Raw genomic sequence first — 21,723 nt, 5'->3', positions numbered from 1 at the left:
TCTTTGGGGATAGTGCTGCCATCCTGGTGTCAAAGGGCAGGGACGCTGTCCCCGACATTTCTCACTCTGCCCCTGCAGAGCTGGCTTTAGGAAGGGCCCACCTAACCCCAGAGGGCACTCAGGAGAGGTGATCACTAGGAGAGGTGATGCCTTTTGTGCCAGTTCCCTGGGGCCAAGATCCAGGCATTTATCCAGCAAACAAATGGGAGAGGATACCACGGGCCAGCCCTTCCCTAGGTATGGGGGAGATAGAGATGCTAGAGACAGCTATCAGTAGGAGGGGCTGGGAGCGGGCTGGTTAGGTTAGCTCAATCTCCCTGACTCTTCTGTGAGGCACAGCCCTCCTCACCCCACCATCTGTCCAGCAGAAAGGACTGCCCTGCCCAGAGGTTGGGGTGGGGATGTCTGGTACAATCAGATGTCTGGCTTGTCCTCCATAGAACTGGCCTGGCTTGGCCTCCCAGAGTCCACTATATCCTTCCTGTTCCCCAGCCTCTGGGCCTATCAGCAGTTTGAGGCTCAGTGTACCACCTTCCTTTGGTAACATGTTTGGGACCTATGGCAAGCCCCAGTCTGGCCCTTGAAGACTCACACAAGTCAGGGAAGAGGATACTCCAAAGCTGTCTCCCCAGCTTGTGAGGGTAGGCAGGGGTGGGGGAGCCCAGACAGGAACAAGGAGCCAAGTAAAGATTGTCCTGGGTTAGGGTTAGGGTTATGGGCTTCCCTAGTGGCTCACACTGTAAAGAATCTGTCTGCAATGCAGGAGACCCGGGTTTGATCCCTGGGTTGGGAAGATTCCCTGGAGAAGGGAATGGCTACCCACTCCAGTATTCTTACCTGGAGAATTCCATGGACAGAGGAGCCTGGCGAGCTACAGTCCATGGGGTTGCAAAGAGTTGGACACGACTGAGCAACTCACACACACACATGAAGGTCATCCTGAGCCCTATTTGCTTGCTGCTCTCGGGGTGAGAGGGGAAGCTCTGCCTTTTTCAATTCAGGCGTTACCACTCTTCCCCCTCAACTACAAATCCTCTTTAGGCTGACTAGTAAGTAGGTGATGGGAGACTCGACTCACTCAGCTACGATAAAGTAGGGGCTCTTGCTCAGGTGGTTACTGGCCTGCAGTCCTAATACTAGGCACAGAATCAGTGGGCAGTTACTGCTTAGGGGGTCTTGCTCTGTTCCCGGCTGGCAGGGAGCATTCTTTCATCCTGTCTGTCTGTGCCAAGGGCAGAGCAGGGTCCCAGGGCAACTTCAGAGGAATCTCAGGGATGCTCTCTCCCAATCACGAGTGTTTCAGTTTACCAAGTAACTCATTCCCACTCTCACTTCATCCTGGAGGTGGGGTTGGGCACTCACACAAGCCTTCAGAAGGGAAGAGACTGAGGCTCTGAGAGGCTGGCAAGCTGCAGAGTCAGGACTGACACCAGCCCAGCCTTCTCCCAGCAGCAGGGAAGAGCCAGGAGCCTCCAGGACAGAAGTGATTGGACTGTGCAGGGGTGAGCTTACTGGCACTGGAGAAGTTTAAATAGAGGCTGTGTAAGCCTTGGGGGCTGGGACTTGGGGCTGTCCTGCTCACAGTGCCCATTTAGCCCAGGGAAGTGAAATGAACGGCTGCATAGGGCTGTATCTTGCCATTCCCAGCCCCACATAACAGGACCTGGTTTCCATTCAGGATTTTTTCTTTCTCTCAGGACCTCGGCACCCAATCCCCGCCAAGGGGACTCTTGAAGGTAGTTGGAGCCCCTGGCCGTGTGAGTTCAGCTCCTCTGCCTTCTACAGCGGTCTCTGCTGAAGCCTGCCATTCCACCATTAAACCTGTGACTCCAGGCCTTAAGCCTGTTGAAGGTCGAGCCCCCAGAAGGGTCACACACGCGCCTGCAGGGGACTCTTCCCACGAGTGCGGCGGCGAGGAGCATCGCAATCTGAGGCGTGCGGCAGGGCGCACATCGGGAACTCGGACCGCGGCTGGGGCGCGGGACGCGCGCGCCCGGGCTCGGCTCGGCCCCGCGGGCCAGCAGGGCCGGCTCAGGGCGGCGCGGGGACGAGGGGCGCGCGGGCACCGGCGGGCGCGTGGCCGCGGCGGGGGCGCGCGGGGGCGGGCCGGCCGGGGACGGGGGAGGGCGGCGCCGGCAGGTTGGCGGCGGCCGCTATTTGAGCGCCGGTCCCGGACCCGGCACTCAGAGCGCTTGGAGCCGGCGCGGCGGAGAGATCGCAGCGCGCATCCCGCAGAGGTGCTGCGGCTCGGGCAGCCCTGGAGGGCCGGCGCGAAGAAGGCGGAGGACGAGGAGAGGCGATTGCAGCCCGCCGCCCGTCACCCCCCCACACACACCCAACCCGCCGCCGCCCCCCCTCCCAGCGGCGCCGCATCTTGAATGGAAACATGGCGGTGCCGGCTCGGACCTGCGGCGCCTCTCGGCCCGACCCGGCGCGGACTGCGCTCCGATGGCCCAGCCGCGGCTCCCGGCTCGGCCCCGGCGCCCGGCGCCCGGCGGCGGGTCCCCCGCGCCCGCTGGCGCTGCTCCTGCCGCCGCTGCTGCTGCTCCCGTTGCTCGCCGCCCCCGGCGCCTCAGCCTACAGCTTTCCTCAGCAGCACACGTAAGTGGCCTCGGCCCGCCGCGGGACCCCGGCCGAGCCCGGATCCCCACTTCGCACCCACCCCCAGTCCCCGGCCCGCGTCCCACTCCGGGGCGGGGGCGCCGGGTCCTGCCGCCCGCTGCGCCCGGGGGCAGCGACCCTAAGCCCAGAGGGCGGGCAGCCGGGGTCCCGGAGCTTCTGGCTGCGTCGCGAAACTTCCCAGCGGTGCCCCTTCTCCCTCCCATCCCCCAAACCGCGCAGAGGGAGATCTCGTGGGATGGGGGTGGGGGGTCCGAGCTTGCCAGCTGATTGCCTTGGAGCTGTCGGGGTGACAGGGGAGATCTGGGGTTGCGTGAAGGAGCGGCCAGAGACCCCCTGCCCGACGGAGTCGCAGCCCCGCGTCTGGCTCAGGCTTCCTCTCCGATAGGAAGCTGGCGCTTTAGATCCAAAGGTGGGGGATCCCTCCACACCTGTCTTCGCTGGCCTTTTTCCTTTGAGAAGCAGGGCTGGATGCAGAGAATGCGAGCACCTCAGGGGGTCAGTGTCCCTTCTGCCCGCCCGCCCCCCACTACACCTAGGGGAAAGGTCCCCTGGAGGTGAAGGTGCCAGAGTGGAGGCAGAGGGTGAATGACAGGGAGGCCCCCCCGGCCTGCCCCTGCTGCTGCTGCCAACAAGGTAATAGCAGCTCGTGGCCCTGCCAGCTTCCGCTGGTCCTCCGTGGTCCTGAGCCTTCTCTCCCTTCCTGAGAGCCTGGCAACTCGGGCATCCTCCTCTGGGCCAGCTTGGCCAGATGTGTCTGGGGTTGGGAATGGATATTCAGTGCGTGTGGCCTTTAGGAGAGCAGCTGTCTGTGGGCACCGTGGTCCAGCCGTATGTCGGTGCCTAAACACCCTTGTGGCTTAGGGGTACGGTGACCACCTTGCTGTCTGTTACGTGTCTCTGGGTCCGAGGAACCACCTGTCCCTGGACTCCTGCACCCAGTTGGCCACACTGGGATTTGGGGAAATGAGTAACCAGGCTGCTTAGTGGCCAGGGGGTGCGAGGGCAGGGTCTGGCCTCGGGGAAAGGGCAAGACTGGCTCTGCGTCATTAGACCAGTTCTGCCCAAGGGTAGGGGCCCCCGGTATTGCGTACTCTGGCTTGTAGGCTCTCCCAGATGAAGAAAAGCAAAACTCAGGAAAGGCTTTGCCCGAGTCTCTCTCTGTCTTGTCATTTCTCTCTTTGCACAGCCTGGCTGTGCTCAGGCGGGTGATCAGTAGGCAAATTACAGGTGCCGCACGGACGTGTCCTCTGTCAGCCGTCTGGATTTTTCGTGTGTGTATGTGGGGTGTGCGCAGGTAGAAGAGAATCATATGGAAGTTCAGGGTTTGTGGGTGCGTTATTGTCTTTCATTTGCTGTGATGAAAATGAACTTCAGCCCCAATGTTTAAAAAGAACAAAAGCATTATTTTTTTGTTGCTGTTCTTTCTTCCCCTCAAAACCAAGACACAACTGTTTTTCCCCCCTGGGCTGATATGTAGCTCTTTGAGTGAAGGTTTAAGTAGATGTCTCTTTTCACCTCTTCCCACCTTGCTGCCTCTCCTTGTGACCTGCAGTGGGTCAGATGGCTGCTGGGCCTGCGTTTTACACCTGTGAGACCCTGACCGGAGCGGACACCTGTCCCTCTGTCCCCAGTCAGAAGATGGGGAGGCGGGTGTGATGACAGCGGCACGTTTCCAGCTGGATGCTTGTTTCCTGTCGATCTAGTTGGAGCTGATTTGAGGGTTTGGGACATGTCTTGCAAACCGTAACTAGAGAATGAGAGTGGAGTGGGCTGGGGGCTGTGCGGCTCTGAGGGTCCAGGGGGAGGGGACTAATGGTGCGACGACACGCGGCGCTGGCAGTGACAGCCAGCGCCCTTCAGCTGCCCTGGTCCCACAGATGTCGACGCCCACTGATCCTTGGAGGGAGGAAGGGGAGGGAGTTGAGTGAGGGTCCCTCCCCCAGCCCCCTGCATGACCGGGCTTAGTTGGAGTTGGGACTTTTGCTGAACTGACAGGAAAGGCTGAGGCTGCTGCCCTGGGGCTGCTCCGGCCGGTGGCCTGTGTGAACTCTCCCCGGTTAGCGTGGCCCGGCTAGGATGCGACTTCCATACAGGTGCAGGTGGCTTTCTGTGGCGGGCAGTGGGACCCTCAGCCTCACGGCCCTAGGGTGACAGCCCCTCAGTGGAGAGGGCCCTTGACGCGAAAGTCATTTCCTCATTAGTGTCTGGCAGCGTGACAGGGCCCAGCTTTGCAAGCTGCTGGGTTTTAAGCAAACGTGGGTTTGGGTCTGTAGTCGCTTTGGCAACATGGGTCTCTGCCCACCCGGCAAAGCAGACCCCGGCTGCTGCTGGATGGAGGAGGGCAGAGGAGTTACTGCTGGATGGAGAACATGGCTTTGATTTGCGGGGGAGGTGCCCTCTCACCTCCCCTGGACCTGGATCTGGTTTTCAAACAAGGCCAAGGCCACGTGTGCTCAAGTACATGTGTGTGTATACGTGCCCTCGTGTGTCTGGGCTGAGGTGGGGCACATGGAGTCGGAGCACACGTTGCCCGTTTCACCTGCTTCCTCCTGTTCCCTGTTTGCTGCTGGCTGGGGGCGGCCCTCACGGCTTGGCCTCTCCGGTGTCTTTTCCTTTCCCAGTTCTGTCAGTCTCCTTCCCCCTCCCCTGCCCCCTCCATTGGTCTCTCATCTCGTCTCCCACCCCTCCCTCCACTTCCTTGCCCATCCCTCTGATCTCTCTGTGGCCACCCTGCCCTGCCCACCTCCTTTGTCATCTCTGTTGGACTGCGGTCCCCTGTTCTCCGGCACTCCTGGGTTTCTCTGTATCCTGTTCCATGAGGTCCGGGCTGAGCCACTGGCTGCATCCTCTTAGTCCCACTCCTCCCCAGTGATGGTGCTGGCCTGCACCTCCCTTCCTCTAGGGGATCCCGAGGGGTCTGGGCCCCCCAGCAGATTAATGACAGCTGGGTACATGTTCCTTTACCCGAGTGCCCACAATGGGGCATGCGTCAGTCTAGCTACGGTTAATGGTGGGTGACGTGTGTCTGTCTGGGCCTCCGAGCCCACGTCTTCACCTCCCTGTGGCTCCCCCTGTTAGAGGGAGGCAACAGCACACATCTGGGTCCCCCGTTTCCCCAACAACCTGCCAACGGCTTTTGCAGGAAGCAGGAGGGGGCGAGGCTTCGCGATCTACTGCCACTCCCACTGGCTCTCATCTCGCCTAGCGCTCTCGATTTGGGGTGGAGGGACCCTTGGCTGTGGTCCACCCCCAGGAGTCACCTTTATTGGGTCAACTCTGCCAGGCTGAGCCCTGAGGCGGGAGTAGCCTGTTTGAAGACAAGCCCCCTCCTAGTGTGCGGGTGAATCTCCCTCCCGAGTCTCCGGCACACTGGAGGCTCCAAGGAGAGACTGACTCACAAGTGGAGTGAGCCCTTGGTGCCACCCTCTCCGCGCCCCCCCCCCAACCCCCCGCAGTGTGCAGGGGTCAGCCAGCTCTCGGGAGGAGGCAGTTTGGGGACATGGTGGGTGTCAGGTGTGGGTCCCGAAGGCTCAAGCTTTGGTCCCCAGATCTGACCTTCTCCATTGGGGTGACCTTGCCTCTGTTTCCCCAAATAAGATAATAGAGAATCTGCTTAAGAGGCTAATGGTGAGAATTAATGGGAGAGGGTATCACCTCTGGCGGCAGAAAGTGTTCTGGCACAGGTGGGAGTCCTGGCAGCTGTTGATAACATTAACATCTACCCCTGATGCTACAGCATGCTGGGCCCCCACCCACCAATCTTTCCACATTGTTCCCATGGGCTAAGCACCTCCCTGTCTTTCTGCTTTGTTATGCTGTCCCCTCATCACTGCTGCTTTTCTCAGGGGTTTAGATGCTTCCTCCAGGGTCTTACACCCACACTCTCCGGAGGTCTCTGGGTTGTGCCACTAGCTCAGGCTGTAGCCACCTACCAGAGATATCATCTCTGTGAGGAAGAGCACTGGGCTGCCTCCCTCATTCCCTGAAGCCCACCTTGACTAAAGGTGGAATGTCACCAGGCCACTGGTGGTCTCCCCTCACTGAGCTTGGGCCAAGCCCCTTATTCACATTACGTCCTTGACCTCAGACCCCATGGTCATGCCCATCCTGCAGATGGGGAGACTGAGACTCAGAAAGATGGAAGAACCTGCCCAAAGCCCCATAAGGACCAGGGCAGGGAGAGGACTAATCTTTCAGATGTTTTGGTGCCCTGCCAGGAGGCTGGGCACACCTGGGCAGTGGGCCCAGGAAGTTGGGATGGAGATGCAAAACTTGGGTATTTGGGAGAAAATGAAGAGGCCTAAGACACATGAAACACACCTCGGCTCCCAGCGGTAACCTCTCCTGCTCTGTCCCTCGGTTCTCTTCTGGGTCTCAGGCAACCCTGAGGGGGCCTTCCAGGGCCCTGCCAGCCCAGTGCTCAAGGCCCCTGTGCCTACCTCCACCCCCTCCCACTTGTACACAGGGGATCGTGGAGCGCCCCCCTCCCCCTTCCCAGTGCAGGATTTTCCTTTTTCGGGGCTTTGAGTCACGTGCCAGGCATGCCTGTCATGGAGGGATAGGCAAGAGGGACTTCATCTCAAGACTCTGAGATGCCATCTCCCTCTCCAGATTCCAGTATAGTTCCAGAGGGAAAGGTCAGGGGTGAACGGGATGGGGATTGTTCATGGAAACCTGAGGCTGGATGCTCTAGGGCCACGGCAGTTTTTTCAAGCCTGAGGGGACTTCCGAGGTCTTGGACCTTAATAGATGCTTGCATTTTCATGCTGTGTGAACATGTGAGGCCTAGGGGGCTGGGGAGCCAGGGTTCTATCTGCTAAGAAACTGTTCAAGGGGCAGCTGGAGGTTTGGGAGTCAAAGCAGGCAGGCATGTGGCGTGCTCCCTCCCTTGGAGGGTGCTGCTGTCTGTGGGTTGGGAGTGGTCTCTTTCTCCTTCCCCTTCCAGCACCCACCCACCCTACCCAGTTCCATCCTCATGGGCTTCCAGATTCAAGATCTGCCTTGGGAACAGGTGACCTCTGTCCTTAAGTGAGGGCTCAGGGCCTTAGGTCTGGGGAGGGGCACCAGGGCCTGGGGTGCTCTAAAGATGAGGGTGGGGGGCCTTCCCACTGCTGGCTGCATCTCTTCAACCAATGGGGGAGCCTCTCTTCGTGTCAGGTTGGTTTTTTTTTTTTCCTGGTGCCTACTGTCTAAACAAGAAGCTACAGAATCAATATTCGTATTCCCAGAGGGAGGTGTATGTGTGGTTTTTAGTTTTTTTCCTTTCCCTCCCTCTCTTGTCCTGTGTAACCCGAAGAGCCTCCCGAGCTGCCTGTGGCTAAGGGGAGGAGTTGGTGGTGCAGGTGGCCATGTGGATCGAGCTGCCCCTGGGGGGCTTACAAGGGACTCAAGGATGCTGTCATTTAGGTCCACAAGCAGGACCTGGGACAGCGCTCAGCCAAGCCCTGCACGACCACTGGCCACTGTGGGACTCAAGCAGTTGGTTTAGTGTCTCTGGCCTAGGTCCTGCTTAAGGATCACCTACTTCCCCTCCCTCCTCACCTGGGCCCCCTCTTCCTGGGGCTAGTCCAGCCTGCTGGGCCCCTGGCCACTGCTGGTGCCGATGACTGAGCCTATGAAGGATCTGGCCTTACAGAGCAGGAAAGCCTGTGTACCTGGGGTTACGTGGAGGGAAATCTTCAACACGGGGAACCTAAGGATCCCCAACCTTGTGTTGGCCTGGTCCTGGGGGCCTCTGTCAAAGGCAGTCCCAACCCGATTCTCTCAGTTGGCAGCTTGCATTGTGGTGACCTTGGACAGCCTCATCCACCCCCCTGGGCCTCAGTTTCCTCTTTTCTATGGCTCTTCTGAGTCTGACACTGGCAGTGCCTTAAGAAGACAGGTCCAGAATCTTCCTGCTCCTCTGCACACTCTGCTCCAGCTATGGTGGGAGGCCTGACCCCAGCCTGAGTCCCACTTCCCCAGTGTGAGGAGCCCGCGCCTCTCATACTGGCCTCTGGTCACACCTTGGGTGTCTGGAAGCGGCTTCTCAGACTGACCCATTTTGAGCTGTGATCAGCCTAATTGTTTAGCTGAGAGGGAGGGGTCCCGGAAGTCTTTGCCGCTGATTATTAACCATCTCTCCCTACCTTGGAAGTGACTCATTAAACAAAGGAGAAAGAGGTGGGTAAGAAGGAGGAGAAGTCACCCCCTCTGTCTCTCTTTCCTGCTCCCCTTAGACCCTGGGCACCTTGTTCCTGCCTGGGTGCCTTCCTTCCCTGCTGGACGAATCTTCCTGAATGAGCCCCCTCTAGACACATACAGAAGTTCTGCCACGCCTCTCACCAGCTGTAACCTTGCGAGCTTCCTCACCTTCTCTGGGTCTTGGGCCTTGTCTGTAAAATAAGGTTCCCTTGATTGTGCTGCCTCATTGGGTTGGGCTGTGAAAGGTCATGAAGGATGAATGACAAAGGCAGGGGATTCTTACTGGATCTCTGAGCGTTCTCAGTCCAGCTGGGCCCGTACTCCAAGTGCTAGGCACCTGTCCCATTGCCCATGGCGCCTACCACCCAGCCAGGCTCTGAGACTCCATTGTGGTTTCTGGGTCCTTTCTCCTGTGCTTGGCCGTGGCCTGTGTGCACGGCTGTGGCCTGTGTGCACATGTGAGCTTATGTATGGAAGTATCTATATATTTGTGCTTTTATGTGTGTTTGTGCACATTTGTTGGATATATTCACGTGTGTGCACACTTGTGAGAGTGTCCATTTGTATATGAAGGTGTGCTTGTGTGGGTGCATGTGAATGTGTGCCCGTGTGTGTGCTTCATGCATATGTGCAGGTTGTGTGTACATGCACGCGCATGTGTGCACACAGGTGTTAGTGTGTGCCTGTGAATGTGAATATGGGTGTGTGCTTCTGTGTGAGTGTGCATAGGGAAGTGTGCACATATGTATGGTTTATCTCTGCACCCAGAATGCGCTCCCAATGCCCACCTTCTGCACCCGCCTTTGAGGTTAATGCCAGGACTCCACTGGGCAAATGCTGGCAGCGGGAAATAAAGCAGCCCGGTTGTCAGGACCAGTGTTGTGCAAACTTTTATGTCAAGAACAGCCTGAGTTAAGGCTGAGCTGGGAAGTTTGATCATCTACCAACTGGCTCGCTGACAGTCTGCAAAGGCAACACACAGAAGCTGCATCCTTGTAATTCAAATTTTTGCAAATCGAATGGTTATTTAGATGCACCACAGGACTTGGGACTCTGAGAAGCTTGGTGAGTCCTTTGTGAAGCGCAGCATCTTTGCTAACAGCCTTTCCCAGGTGGAATCTGGATGGGGGTGTGGGGAGCGAGTGGAGGTCGTAGCTCAGGCAGAGTGGAAACCCTTGCTGTGTGACCTTGGCCTGGCGTGTTTTTCTCTAGGAGTGGGTGCTGCTCACTTGCACGCTGAAGGGAGGGAGACTGGCCTCCCGTGAAGCATCTGCTGTGGGTTTGGGGTTCTCGCTCTTAGCAAGACATTTGTACAGTCAGCTGCAGGCATGATTCGGGTATAAAAGCTTCGACTTGATGATGCCCGCATGTTCCTCTATTTGGGATGCCTCCAGCAAAGCTCTTCTTTTCAAGGATGAATTTTTGCCTACTGGGTCTTCGTAAGCAAGGCAGTCTGGGTGTCTTGTGCTGGGTGCTGGCCTTTGGGATATGTGGGCCCTGAGCTGATGGGTTGTGATGTCTAAGAGAACTGCAAGTTTTGCTTTCCTGGCATTCTCAAAGCCTGTATATTGTCAGTGCTTGGACGCCCCAGCAGCCTAGGTATCTTGGGAGGCTTCTGCAGAGGTCTGGGGCGCCTACAGGGGCTGTGAGGGTAGGGAGCCTGGCACGACAGTCTCTTTGGGCAGATGATGGGCCTTGCCTGAGTCCCTGATTTGGGAAGGAATATCCCAGCCACAGAATCCCCTGGTAACCTAGATGCCTCCATTGTACAGAGAGAGAAATTGACATCTGAGTACCAGAAGGAGCCTTCAGGCCCCACATTTCCTCTGGCTACACACAGTCTGTGGGCAGGGCCCAGGCTCCCATGTGGGGCTCAGTGCAGGCTGCCCAAAGGGTGCCACCCATTCAGCCATCCTTGCACCAAGATATACAAATGATTCTCTTAAATAAAAACATCCTTGACATGACATGGGAGCGATTTGAGGCCTCCCTTGGCAAACCCCACGGAGCAAGGTGCCTGTGGTGTGGGACCCCAGTTCCTGGTGTTTCTCTGGGGCAGACGTTGTTGGTACCCTTGTGCCATCTTAGAGTCAGCGAGGCTTTCAGGGGACCCTTGGGAAGGACACCTTGTTGCCAGGTGGGCATGAATGGGCTGGGGTGTTCTGAGATGGGTAGAGACCCCTGACCCTGCTGCAGGTTTCCAGCCTGACGTGGCTGATGTGGCATTTTAGCCTTGGTAACTTCCCCGCTCAGTGCATGTTCTCCTCCCTCCTGCATCGCCTGAAATGCTATATTTGAAGCCTTAAAGGTCAGGCCTGGTGCTGCCACTGGTTCCAACAAACAAACAACAAAACAACCCACCTCAGCCCTGCCCCCAACTTCACTTATTGGAAAAGAGAAGTGAGCTGGCAGAACAGGCCTCCATGCAGGGGGCTCTCCCAGATGGGCATTTCTCCTTTCTCCCTGTGAGCAGAGGCTGGGGTGGGCATGGTGAGAACTCAGGCGTCTTCCCTTCCTTTCCTGGACCTGCCAGGCATGCTCTAGTGTCTTTCACTGAGGGTTAGCTATGACCTTGAACTCCAGAAACCTGCTGTGGGCAGAGCTCCGCTTCTCACCTAGCATTTGGGGGCCTTCCTGGGCTGGCTCTGGTCTCTGGCTACTAGCTCTTTGACTAGACTCCAGCCAGGCCAAGCCACTTGCAAGTCCTAGTAGGAACTCTGGCCTCTCTGCCTCCTGGCTGTGTCCCTATTTTAGACTGGCCTGCTCAGCCTGAGTATTGAGCCAAGAAGCCTTCCAGATCATTGCTGCCTACTCCTGTGGGCCTTTCCTCCAACCCTGTGCCTCCCCCGACTCCCAGCTCTGTGCTCACTTTGTAGGGGCCTTCCAGGAGTAGGCATTGAGCTAACTACTAACACTTCAAAAGCTGAGTCCAAGGAATGGCTGCTAGGAAAAGAGGCTGCTTCTGTACACACCTTGGCAATCCTAGCATATTAATTTTTTTCATCATGGTTAGACTCTCTGACAGGGAACCCAGAGGTGGGTACGGATAGGTTGTCATCAAGGACCAAGGCTTCACCTGCACTCTGCCTGGCTGGTCTTACTTTGGTGTGGCTGTCTGTCCTTGACTAACTTCCCTCATGGCAATAAGATGGCTGCCACAGCTCCAGGCATCACATGTCCCAGACATTAGGAGTAAAACAGGAGATGTTTCCTCTGAGTTCCTCTTAAAAGAAGGCTGGGAAACCTAAACCAGAAGCCCCTAGCCAAATTCCCCTCACATCTCATTGGCTAGCACTGGGTCACATGTACACTCTAAACCAATCACTGACAATCAGGAAGGTACATTGTGATTGGCTCAAGCTAATCAGGATTTACCCTTGAGTTAAGGATGGGGTCACCTTGGGGCTGGAGGCGGCAGAGATTCTTGCAGACTTGGGTTTTGTTAGCGAGAAGAGGGTTAGTGATAGAACATGGGGAAGCAGGATCTGTTTCAGGGTCAGACAAGAAGACTGACAAGAGGAAGAAGGAAGGGAGAGGAAGGGAGAGTGTTCACGTTTGAGGAAACATTTGTAAAGGAAGTAATTTTAACCACATCATCAATCACTGTGATCTGAGCCCCAGGTGCTGTATTCCACATATGCTAACAAATGAAATCAATCCATTTTTAGTCCCATTTCACAGACAAGAAAAATTGAGGTTCAACAAGGCCAAGTGATACTGAAATCACACAGATGGTGAGTGGTGAAGGCAGGATTCACACCTCAGCACTTGGGTCTGGGCACTTAGCCACTGCTGCACACAGTCCTTCTACAGCCTGCCTCCTCCAGAGAGCCCCCAACACAGGACCCTCAGGGTACCCCACACTCCTGCACTCTTCCATCACTCCCATCCCTCTGCCCTTCTTGTCTCAGTTTCTCCCTACTCCACCCTAGCCCTCTCCGGCTTACTGTGGGAGCTTACCCTCCTCCTCCCAGCCTCAGTGTCTTCAGCATTCCCAGGACCCTCTAGAGTGATGCATTCTTCTGCAGCTGATGATGGCGCTCTCCTGCCACCCCATCTGCAGAGCTCCCACCTCTGTCCTGTCCTTTAAGCTGGTGCTAGGAAGACCATGGCCGAGGGGGCTGCTTCTGATCAGCGTAGTGACAGGCCCGGGGGGGATCTCTGCCCTCAGGATGCACAGCACGAGGGCAGCAGCCATCTCCTTCCATAGAGGTTTAACAAGCACTTCTTGTGAACTGAACATGAAGTAAGCCTGAGAGAGGTTGGGTGGGCTGCACAGGGCCCTGCCAGCCCTAAGCAGGACGCCACCTGTGGTCTGGCCAGCCTCTGCCTGTCTCCTAGTACTTGACTGGCAGTCGCTATTTCATGAAGCCTCCTCTGACTTCCCTGGGCAGCTCAGGGGCTTCCTAGGTGCCCCTGAAGTCTCCCCTATTCTTTTCCTGCAATAGACCTGCTGCTTCCCCTTCCAGGCTGTATGCCTGGAGGGGGCGGGGGTCACGACCACCTGTCGTCGGCCAGAGCTTCAGGCTAGCACACATCAAGTGCTCACAAAATATTCGCTGAACTGAGAGTCAGCACAGGTGTGTCTACAGGTCAAGCTGCTTATGTCTCTTTAAGCTGGACCAGCTTTTACAGGTTCTAGGACAGGCTCCCATGTGGCCCTGGGTTTGTTGTGACAGGACAGAGGCCACCTCATGCAAGGGCTCTCTTACAACGGATGCCCCAGCTTGGGGACTGCCTCCTGGGGGAGAGAGATGCAGGCGAGGTCCAGGACTCCATGGGCTGTGTTATTTAATTGGGTGGGATAGGGCCTGGGCATCAGCATTTTTCCGGAACTGCCCCAGATGAGCCAAGGTAGAAAGCTATGGCCATAGAGAATAGGAACGTAAACACAGGAGCCCTCCCCCTGCCCTGCTCTGCCCGCAAGGAGAACTGAGGCTTCCAGAGGAAGGGGGTAGGGGCCGGTGCACTGGTCCTGGGGAGTCTCCTGGCCCTGGTACCCGTGGAGCCAGCTGTTCACAGGTGTCTCTGTACATGTGGCCAGTGGCCAGAGCGTGCAGCCTCCGGCCACACATTTCAGGGGGATTTCAGGGCGATCACCCGGCTGCCTCAGCTGGCTGCCCTGTCCCTTCCTGACTGCCCCTCTGTGTTGACACTTTCTCGGGCCTCATCTGCACTGCTGACCGCTCCATGGCCCTCCCATGTCTCAGGACCTGCCTCCTGATGACCCAGCCCCACCTAAGTCCCCTCCCCAAACCTGAGCTGTCTGCGCACAGTCCATGGGAGAGATCGTCAGGGAGGAAGAAATGGAAGTGAGGCCAGGAAAACGATAACCGCACATGAGTGGTGCACGAGGCAGCATCTGAGGGGTGATGAGACGCAGGCCCTGGCGGGCTGGGGGAGGTGGGGTGGAGGTCTGACAGGTCCTCTCAGGGTCCCCAGCCATTCCTGAGGCCTTGGGTGCCCCCGCCCCACCCCAAGTCAGGGCTCTGGGGGCCCCAGGGAGAGTACCAGGACCCATCTTTCTCTGAGAGCAAGCACTGATGGGGAACAAGGACAAGGGATGGGGGAGAGGCTTGGCCATGTGGATCCAGCCTCAGTTCTGCAAGCTCCAGGCAGGCCCCATCCGTCTCGTGCTGCTGAGCTCCCTGAGGCTGCTGCACCCCTGCGTGCTGCCTTGTAGGAGCCCATGACCGGGGCTCTGCCTGCCTCGTGCCCCGCGGCCCCACATTCCCTGGCACAGAGTGGCTGGGGAGGGGTGGCGGGGAACAATCCCAGAGGCCATTAAGCCGAGTGATTTACATGGTTTCCGAGCCAGCGCTGGGGGAAATATATTTCACAGGTGATTTCCAGACTGCTGGCGTATGCAGGAGGCCATTACTCTAAAACGTAGAAGGGTGGGGACATCACGGAGCCGTCTAGAGGGACCTGGAGCCGTGGGCTTTGTTGGCCTCACTGTACTATCTGCCTGCTGCTTGCAGGAAAGCATGGTCCAGGGGATGGGGGTCGAGGAGGGCAGGAGCTGGGGCTATAAAGAGAGCCGCATATGTGACTGTGAGTCATTTCGTTCCTCAGTTTTCTAATCTCTAAAATGGGATCCTGTTTTCTATATTTTATGATTGTGAGCACGCGTGCATGCATACTCAGTCACTCAGTTGTGTCTGACTCTGTGCAACCCCATGGGCTGTAGCCCTCCAGGCTCCTCTGTCCATGGGATTTCCCAGGCAAGAATACTGGAACAGGTTGCCATTTCCTTATCCAGGGGATCTTCCTGACCAGGGATTGACCCCGGGTCTTCCTGCATTGGCAGGCAGATTCTTTACCACTGAGCCACCTGGGAAGCCATGATTGTAAGCATAGAGCAGGTCAAATGCCAGGGCAGAGGTGACCGCAAGTCAGTGCAAGGGGGCCACACGGCTGTTGGACAGCCTATGGGTTTGGTCCTACCTGAGACTCCTCCTCGGTTCATCTTCTTCCAGACGGTGCCTCCCCCGCTGCGGGCACATTTGTTCCCTCCACGGACACTCGCCATAACCTGCCGTTCATTCATTCTCTCCACGCTCGTGAGCATCTGCCGTGCACCAGGCACTGACGAGGACAGGCAGACAGCAGTCTGGGGAGATGATGTAGACAGAGGACATGCTGTGTTGGGAGGTGACAGACACCATGGAGAAGGGACAGGATGAATTGGGAGAGGGATTAACTAGAGGGGGCAGGTCAGAGTGGGCCTCACTGAAACATGAGGAAAACCTGGAAGGATGGGAGAGTGGGAGCCACATGAGTATCTAGGAGGAGAGTGTTCTAAGCAGAGGAATGGCCAGTGCAAAGGCCCTGAGGTGGGATGTAGTTGAGCAGGAGGAGGATGGGAGGTGGGGAGGTCAGAGGGCAACAGGGACCTGGACAGGCTGGGCCATTAAATTAGCATGACTTTGAACTGGGCGCCCCGGGAGAGATGTGAACAGAGGAGCACCAGGGTGGTGGCTGTGGTGGTTGTGAGACATACCGATGGTCCGGGTATGAGAAAGGACAGGGGTGTCAGGAGATGTCAGGCAATTGGCTTGAGCAGCTGGAAGGACGGTTTTCACCAGGTAAGCTGGAGGAGGCCTGGGAAAAGTCAGTCCAGGGGACCAGCAGGTATTGGACACGCTGAGTTTGAGATGCGGACTAGGGGTCCAGATGGAGAGGTGTCAAAGCTGGATATGCATGTGTGCCTCTGGAGAGGGCCTGGAGGAGCTGAGCCTCCCAGGCTGGGTGCCGAGGACCACGCGGAGAGCCCTGCTCTTTGAACCCTTAGTTTCCCATCCGTTGACTGTGCTCCTCTCCCCACTGTCGAGAGCTCTCCATCCTTCGCTCACCATGTCCTTGAGGACAGAGTGCTGCAGGCATCAGTGTCCGAGCAGCCTGCTCGGTGCCCGTGGTCGGTCTGTGGTGTTCATAGGGCATCATCCCATGCCGAGCTCACCCTCTGAGCATGTGCTGCACCCTCTGTCTGAACTGCCCTGCTGCCCTGCAACGCAGCCTTTACCTGCCAGAGCCCTAGGTGGGTCAGACCCCTTGCTGTGCAGTCCACACCCCCACCGGACTCCTCCTCCCTCCATGTACTGAGTCTGGATCAGATCAGATGCCTTCTCTCGTTGAATTCCAAGTTCCAGCCTGCATCTGCCCTGCTCACTACTGTGTCCCTTCCCCGTGTCCAGCCTGGAGCTTGGCTTAGTAACTGTATACATGAATGAATGAATGAATAAATGGGGAGTGAGGGAGCTAGTAGGGATTTGTAGAAGGTTGGAAACATCTCCAGAGTATTTTGTCTGTGATAAGCCCTGCTGAGTTGGACCACCTGCTACTCGTCAAGCCAGCTCTGAGGACAACACAGACTCACCAGGCAGTGGCTCCTTTTGGGGCGGCCACCATCCTGGGACTTCTCAGGAGGAGGTGGGGCCGCTGGGGTGGCACCACAAGGCCCCTACTCGCTGTGTCTCGCAGAGGGAATTTACATTGCTTACGGATTCACTGTGGAGTGTGGAGAGAAAAGGCAAACGAGCACTTGCATTTGATTTACAGGCAGCTTGGCTTGCACTGAGGAGCCCGGAGCTCACTAGGGAGGGGCAGATCGCAAAGGAAGTGGGCATCTCCCCTGTCATGGGAGGGATTGGAGGGAGCTAGGGCTGTGCGCTGCTGAGACATCATTCCTGCAGCAGGGTGGCTTTGTTGGGGTAAAAGGAAGGACTCTCTGATTGCCCAGCTTTGGCTTGCCTGGGGAGGCAGTGAGGGCCCTGATTTGGAATGGACCCCTTCTCTATGGTGGAAAAGGTCATAAAAGAGGAGTGGCCCTTAGCGGCACCCTATTTCCTAAATCTTGGCCGTTGAAGCCCACTTTGGGATTAAGAAAGCTGGATCACCTAGGAACAGAGCGTGAGCTCTGGAGCCACTCTTTGCAGGGTTCAAATTCTGGTTGAGCACAGACTAGCTGTGTGGCCTTGGTCGTTGTCCATGAAGCGGGCTTGAACCAGTTCGCACCTAGCCAGGGGTGCTGTGAGACTTCAGTGAGCTCACACAGGAGCCCCGGCACACAACAGGTGCTTTGCATCATCAGTTCCTTTCCTCAGTGCTCTGCCTACTGAAGTGGGAAGCCTTTTTCTTGCCCTCCCTTCCAGCCTCTCCCCCACTGTAGAGAGAGGTGGATGGGGGGGGGGGCGGGGGGGCACCAATCTGGTGATGGGAGGATGTTCAGGGAAATGTATCCCCAAGCATTTCCAGAAGACTCTTCTTTGCTGTCCTGCAAGCGAAGTTCTTCAGGGAGCTTGGTGAGGGGAACCAGACTGCAGCCCCTACCTAAGGCAAGGGTCAGTAAAGTGGAGTAAGGACTATGGGTTTGAGAGCAGGGTGGAGAGAAATCCAGGAAGACTTCCCACCAGAGGTGACTTGGCCAGGTAGAGGAGGTACAAAACCAGACAACAACGCTGGCCGTGATGGGTTAAGTTCTTTTCTGGTCTTGGCTCCACCTCTCTTTTGCACCTGTGTGTCCTATGGGGCCTTGCCAGCTTCCATGGGGTGGGGCGTGGGATTTCTTCCCTGAGAAGGAATAGAAGACTGTGAGAGGGGTTTCTGTCCTCCTCGAGGCAGGAGGCCATAGCCAGGACATAAATGGAAGACGGCTATTTGTGGCTCAGAGAGGATTTGACTCATGCTGGAGGGTGGGGAGGAGGTACGTGAGGGGAGATGGGATGTGTGAATCACAGAATCCAACTGGAGTGGTTGATGACACGTGGACAGAGCCTCTCTTGCACCTCCAATCAGGCTTCGGCTACTGGCGTGGGGCAGGAGCAGGCATCTGGAGCTCCCAGGTTCCCCCCTACTCTCCTGGTGACCACCACAGGCACCTCAACACTGCTGGCCACCTCACGAGAACAAGCTTGGGTGCGGCTCTTCCATCACTGCACCTGGCGGTGTCAGTATACCAGCCCTGGCTCCAAGAGCCAGCCTCACTGAACCTCAGTTTGCTAGGTTGTTAAATGGGTCTGGTCTCTTTTGTCTTGTACCCGACTACCTGGGGGAACATGCTGGGGAGAGAAGGAGGCGCTGCAGACCCCCAAATGCCCACGATCCGTGTCAGTGAGTGGGGCAGGTGGCTCCAGGCCTGAGGAGCAGACGGTGGATCCTGGGCCAAGTGACTGTCCATACCCCACATCCCTGGCCTGGACTTTCTGTTTTGGTCTAGAGTGCCCTTAGCTAGTTTGTGAGCTCCCGTTGTTCAGTGCTACATCCCAGCTCTAGATTGCTGGGAAATTCACAGACAGTGACCCCAAGTGTTGGTACCTTGGGAGCCCATGGGCCTCCCCAGGGGAGTGGAGGCGGGTGATAACTGCAGTCCCTGCGGTTTGAAAACCAGCGACTCCTTCAGCCCACAGATGGAAACCGAGGCACAGAGACGGGGATGGGTGAGTCTGCACAAAATTTGTGGACTTCAGCCCTGGGAGCCAGAATCCCAGGTGGAGGAGAGTGGGTGGAGGGCCGAGGTCCTGGGCTGCCCGAGATCCGGACATGGTGACAGGGATGAGTGAGGACAGCCCCAGATCTGCCCGCACGTTGCTTGCTTCCTGGAAGAAGTGGCTGCGCCAGCACCCAGCCTTTCTGGGAGAGCCATGAATTATGCACAGAAGCCACAGGCCTGGGCAGGCCCATCATAAATGAGCTTTAATAATTCATACGGAGAGGAGCTGGGGAAAGGGAGGGCCTCCTGGGCTGTCCCTGGGGCAGCCGCTGCGCTTCTAGCCCTCCTGCAGGGCTGCACTGCGCACCCCACCTGCCCGCTCCTGTGGCCATCGTGTGCGGGCTGGGCAGGACGGTGTGGGGCTTGGAGCCGGCTGGGGAGGTGCGCTTGCTCGGCCAAGGGCCTGTTCCTCCAGGCTGGAGACCTGGGGCCTCCTCCCTCAGGGCTCCCAGCCCAGCGCAGTGGGGGCAGTAAAGAAGAGGAGGTCTGAGGGAATTTTAGCTAAAACAATAACCCCTGGAGGGCACGGAGATCGGTGGCTGCTGGGAGGGTACCACTTAAAATGGGAGGAGGGGGCACAGTGGACTTCCCCGAACGAGGCGAGAGGGGAGCCTTGAGGACTTCTGAGAAGAGGCTGATCCAGGCCAAGGGAATAGCGTGTGCAAAGGCTGGGCAGGGACTACAAGAGTGTATTCAAGCCACAGTGAGGAGGCCAGTGTGGCCTGAGAAGTGAGGTCAGAGAGGCCATTGTGAGTTCGGCCCCTGGATGGGCTTTGGGTGTTGACTGAGGAGGCGCACTGTTCCAGCAGGACACTCTGGCTGAGTGTGGAGGTGAACAGCCTTAGGGGGCGGCGCGGCGGGAAGCGGGGGTTCCAAAGGGCAGAGGCTGAAGACCAGTGAACTGGTGATTCCATCACTTGTCCTGGAAAGAGATGACCATGGCCCAGGCAGGCGGGGGGTTGGGGAGGTGGAGGGTGGTGGGCGGGTTGTGAAGGTGGAGCCCACGGCACTTGCTGAGATGGGATATGGGCATGAGAGAAAGCAGGTTCCAGGTCACCCTGAGGCTTCTGGCCTGAACTAAAGAGCTGACATCCGGAGGTGTGGAGAGAGGGAGAAGAGGGTTCAGAGGGAGGGGAAGGGCCTGGGTTTTGGACCCATTCAGTTTGAGAGGCCCATTAGGCATCCAGGTGGACCGGCCATGCTGCAGCTGGGCAGAACTGTGTGCTCATCAGCCGTGTGGCCTTGGGCGCCTCATGCAGTTGCTCTGTACCTCAGTTTTCCCCTCTGAGGACCAGGGATGATGATCTAACTGCTGTGAAGGTAATTCAGGCCCGATGAGCCGGGCATGAGGCCTCACTCAACCCCTTGGAAACAAACCCCCGAGTGGCCTCTGGAGACCCCAGGCCATCCCTCCTGGGGCAGAGAGGGAAACTGAGACCTGGAGAGTCCAAACCACAGAGCCGGGTGTGGACCACAGAACGGGACCTGGCACACGGCAGGGGCCGAAGGAGATTCAGCCTGGGAGCCACTGCCTGCCCTGGCCGAGTCCACAGCCTGGGTCTGGGCCTCAGTCATCCGCAGTCCTGCAGACCAATGGCCCGCTTCCTTCTGTGCACCTTCTTCGTCTCCCTGGCTCTCTAGTGCCTCCACTAGGCCCTCTCCTAGTTCTGCAGGGACTGCTCCCACTGCCCCAGGCCAGGCCTGGAGAGGAGGGCCCCGCTGAAGGGCTGCTCAGGAGCCCTGCGGTTCTGGGTGTGACAGTATTGACATAATACTGTGTTGCTCCAGTTCACTTTCTAGATGAGTTAACTGAGGCCCAGACAAGGGAAAGGATGTCGCCAAGGTCACACAACTAACCACATCAGAGAGAGACAAGTCAGGCTCAGGTGGGCCTTCCATGCTGGCTTCCTAATCTCCCCTGGGAAACCTCCTTCTCAGCCTGTCTGTTGCTGGCTTGTCCCACTCCTCGAGGTCCTCCCTGGCTGCAGGAGCCCCTGTGGGTCCTCAGTCCGGCCCTGATGGCGGGGAGTGAGGCAGAATGCTGTGGCCTCTTACTGTGTGAGCCTGGAACACTGTCCATCCCTCTCTGAGCCAAGTGGACTGCCCGGCTCTGCCAGCCCTGGGTGATTGCGGCTCCCTGCTTCCAGGCCTTCTCCCCTCCCCCCATCAGGCTATTAGGAGTAAATACTGGGCTGGACCTGACGCCCTAATTAAAGTGAACGACTGTTCACCGGTAGTCTAAGTGGGGAGGCACAGGCTTGCAGCCTCCCAGCCAAGAGCCGACTGGAAGGAAGGCTTTCTCCCCGATGAAGAAAGGGAAGGGACAGCCCGTAATTAATAACCTCATTAAGGAGCAGTATTTGGGCAGGGTCCCAAGACACACATAGTCGAGACCGATGGATTTGGACTAATTTGAGCTTCAGCAGCACCAGCCCCTCCCCGGCACCAGGGAATCTCTGACGATCCCTTGTGATAAGTGGGCTGCTGCCTTCCTCTCTGTGTGCATGGGATGGGTAGGTGGGGGTGGAGACAGTGCTCCTGGGGCCCCATGTTACTCACACTTAGGAGTCCCTTAAAGTGAAGTCGCTCAGTCATGTCCAACTCTTTGCGACCCCATAGACTGTAGCCTACCACGCTTCTCTGTCCATGGGATTTTCCAGGCAAGAGTACTGGAGTGGGTTGCCATTTCCTTCTCTAGGGGATCTTCCCGACCCAGGGATTGAACCTGGGTCTTCCGCATTATAGGCAGACGCTTTACTATCTGAGCCTCCAGGGTTTTTTTTCTTAGGAGTCCTTTAAGCTGAATCAAATCTGTTGAAGATGAGCCTGTCCCTTTGAGTCTGCATCTCAGCTTACCTGCTTGTGAAGAGGTGGATGGCTAACCAGGGAGCCTTATTCCATGTGACTTGGCTGAACCGGCATGCTTC

The 21,723-nt window shown here is 57.4% G+C and overlaps 1 protein-coding gene across 11 annotated transcripts in view; it reads left to right on the top strand.

The window, feature by feature from the left end:
- Positions 1–2,125: 2,125 nt before the first annotated feature.
- The window catches only part of CACNA2D2 (calcium voltage-gated channel auxiliary subunit alpha2delta 2), a 140,428-nt gene continuing 120,830 nt past the window's right edge, over positions 2,126–21,723 (top strand). For 6 of the 11 annotated variants that reach the window (XM_027523740.1, XM_027523739.1, XM_027523736.1 and 3 more), the window contains exon 1: positions 2,127–2,601. In XM_027523740.1, the coding sequence (XP_027379541.1) occupies positions 2,387–2,601 (215 nt within the window). In that variant the 5' untranslated portion in view covers positions 2,127–2,386. Of the gene's footprint in view, positions 2,602–21,723 lie in introns of all 11 variants that reach the window. The other 5 variants (XM_027523742.1, XM_027523741.1, XM_027523737.1 and 2 more) reach the window with 2 other exon arrangements.

The sequence above is a fragment of the Bos indicus x Bos taurus genome, chromosome 22 (assembly GCF_003369695.1).
Source record: "Bos indicus x Bos taurus breed Angus x Brahman F1 hybrid chromosome 22, Bos_hybrid_MaternalHap_v2.0, whole genome shotgun sequence".
Lineage (NCBI taxonomy): Eukaryota > Metazoa > Chordata > Mammalia > Artiodactyla > Bovidae > Bos > Bos indicus x Bos taurus.
This window is presented reverse-complemented; position numbering and strand designations above follow the sequence as displayed.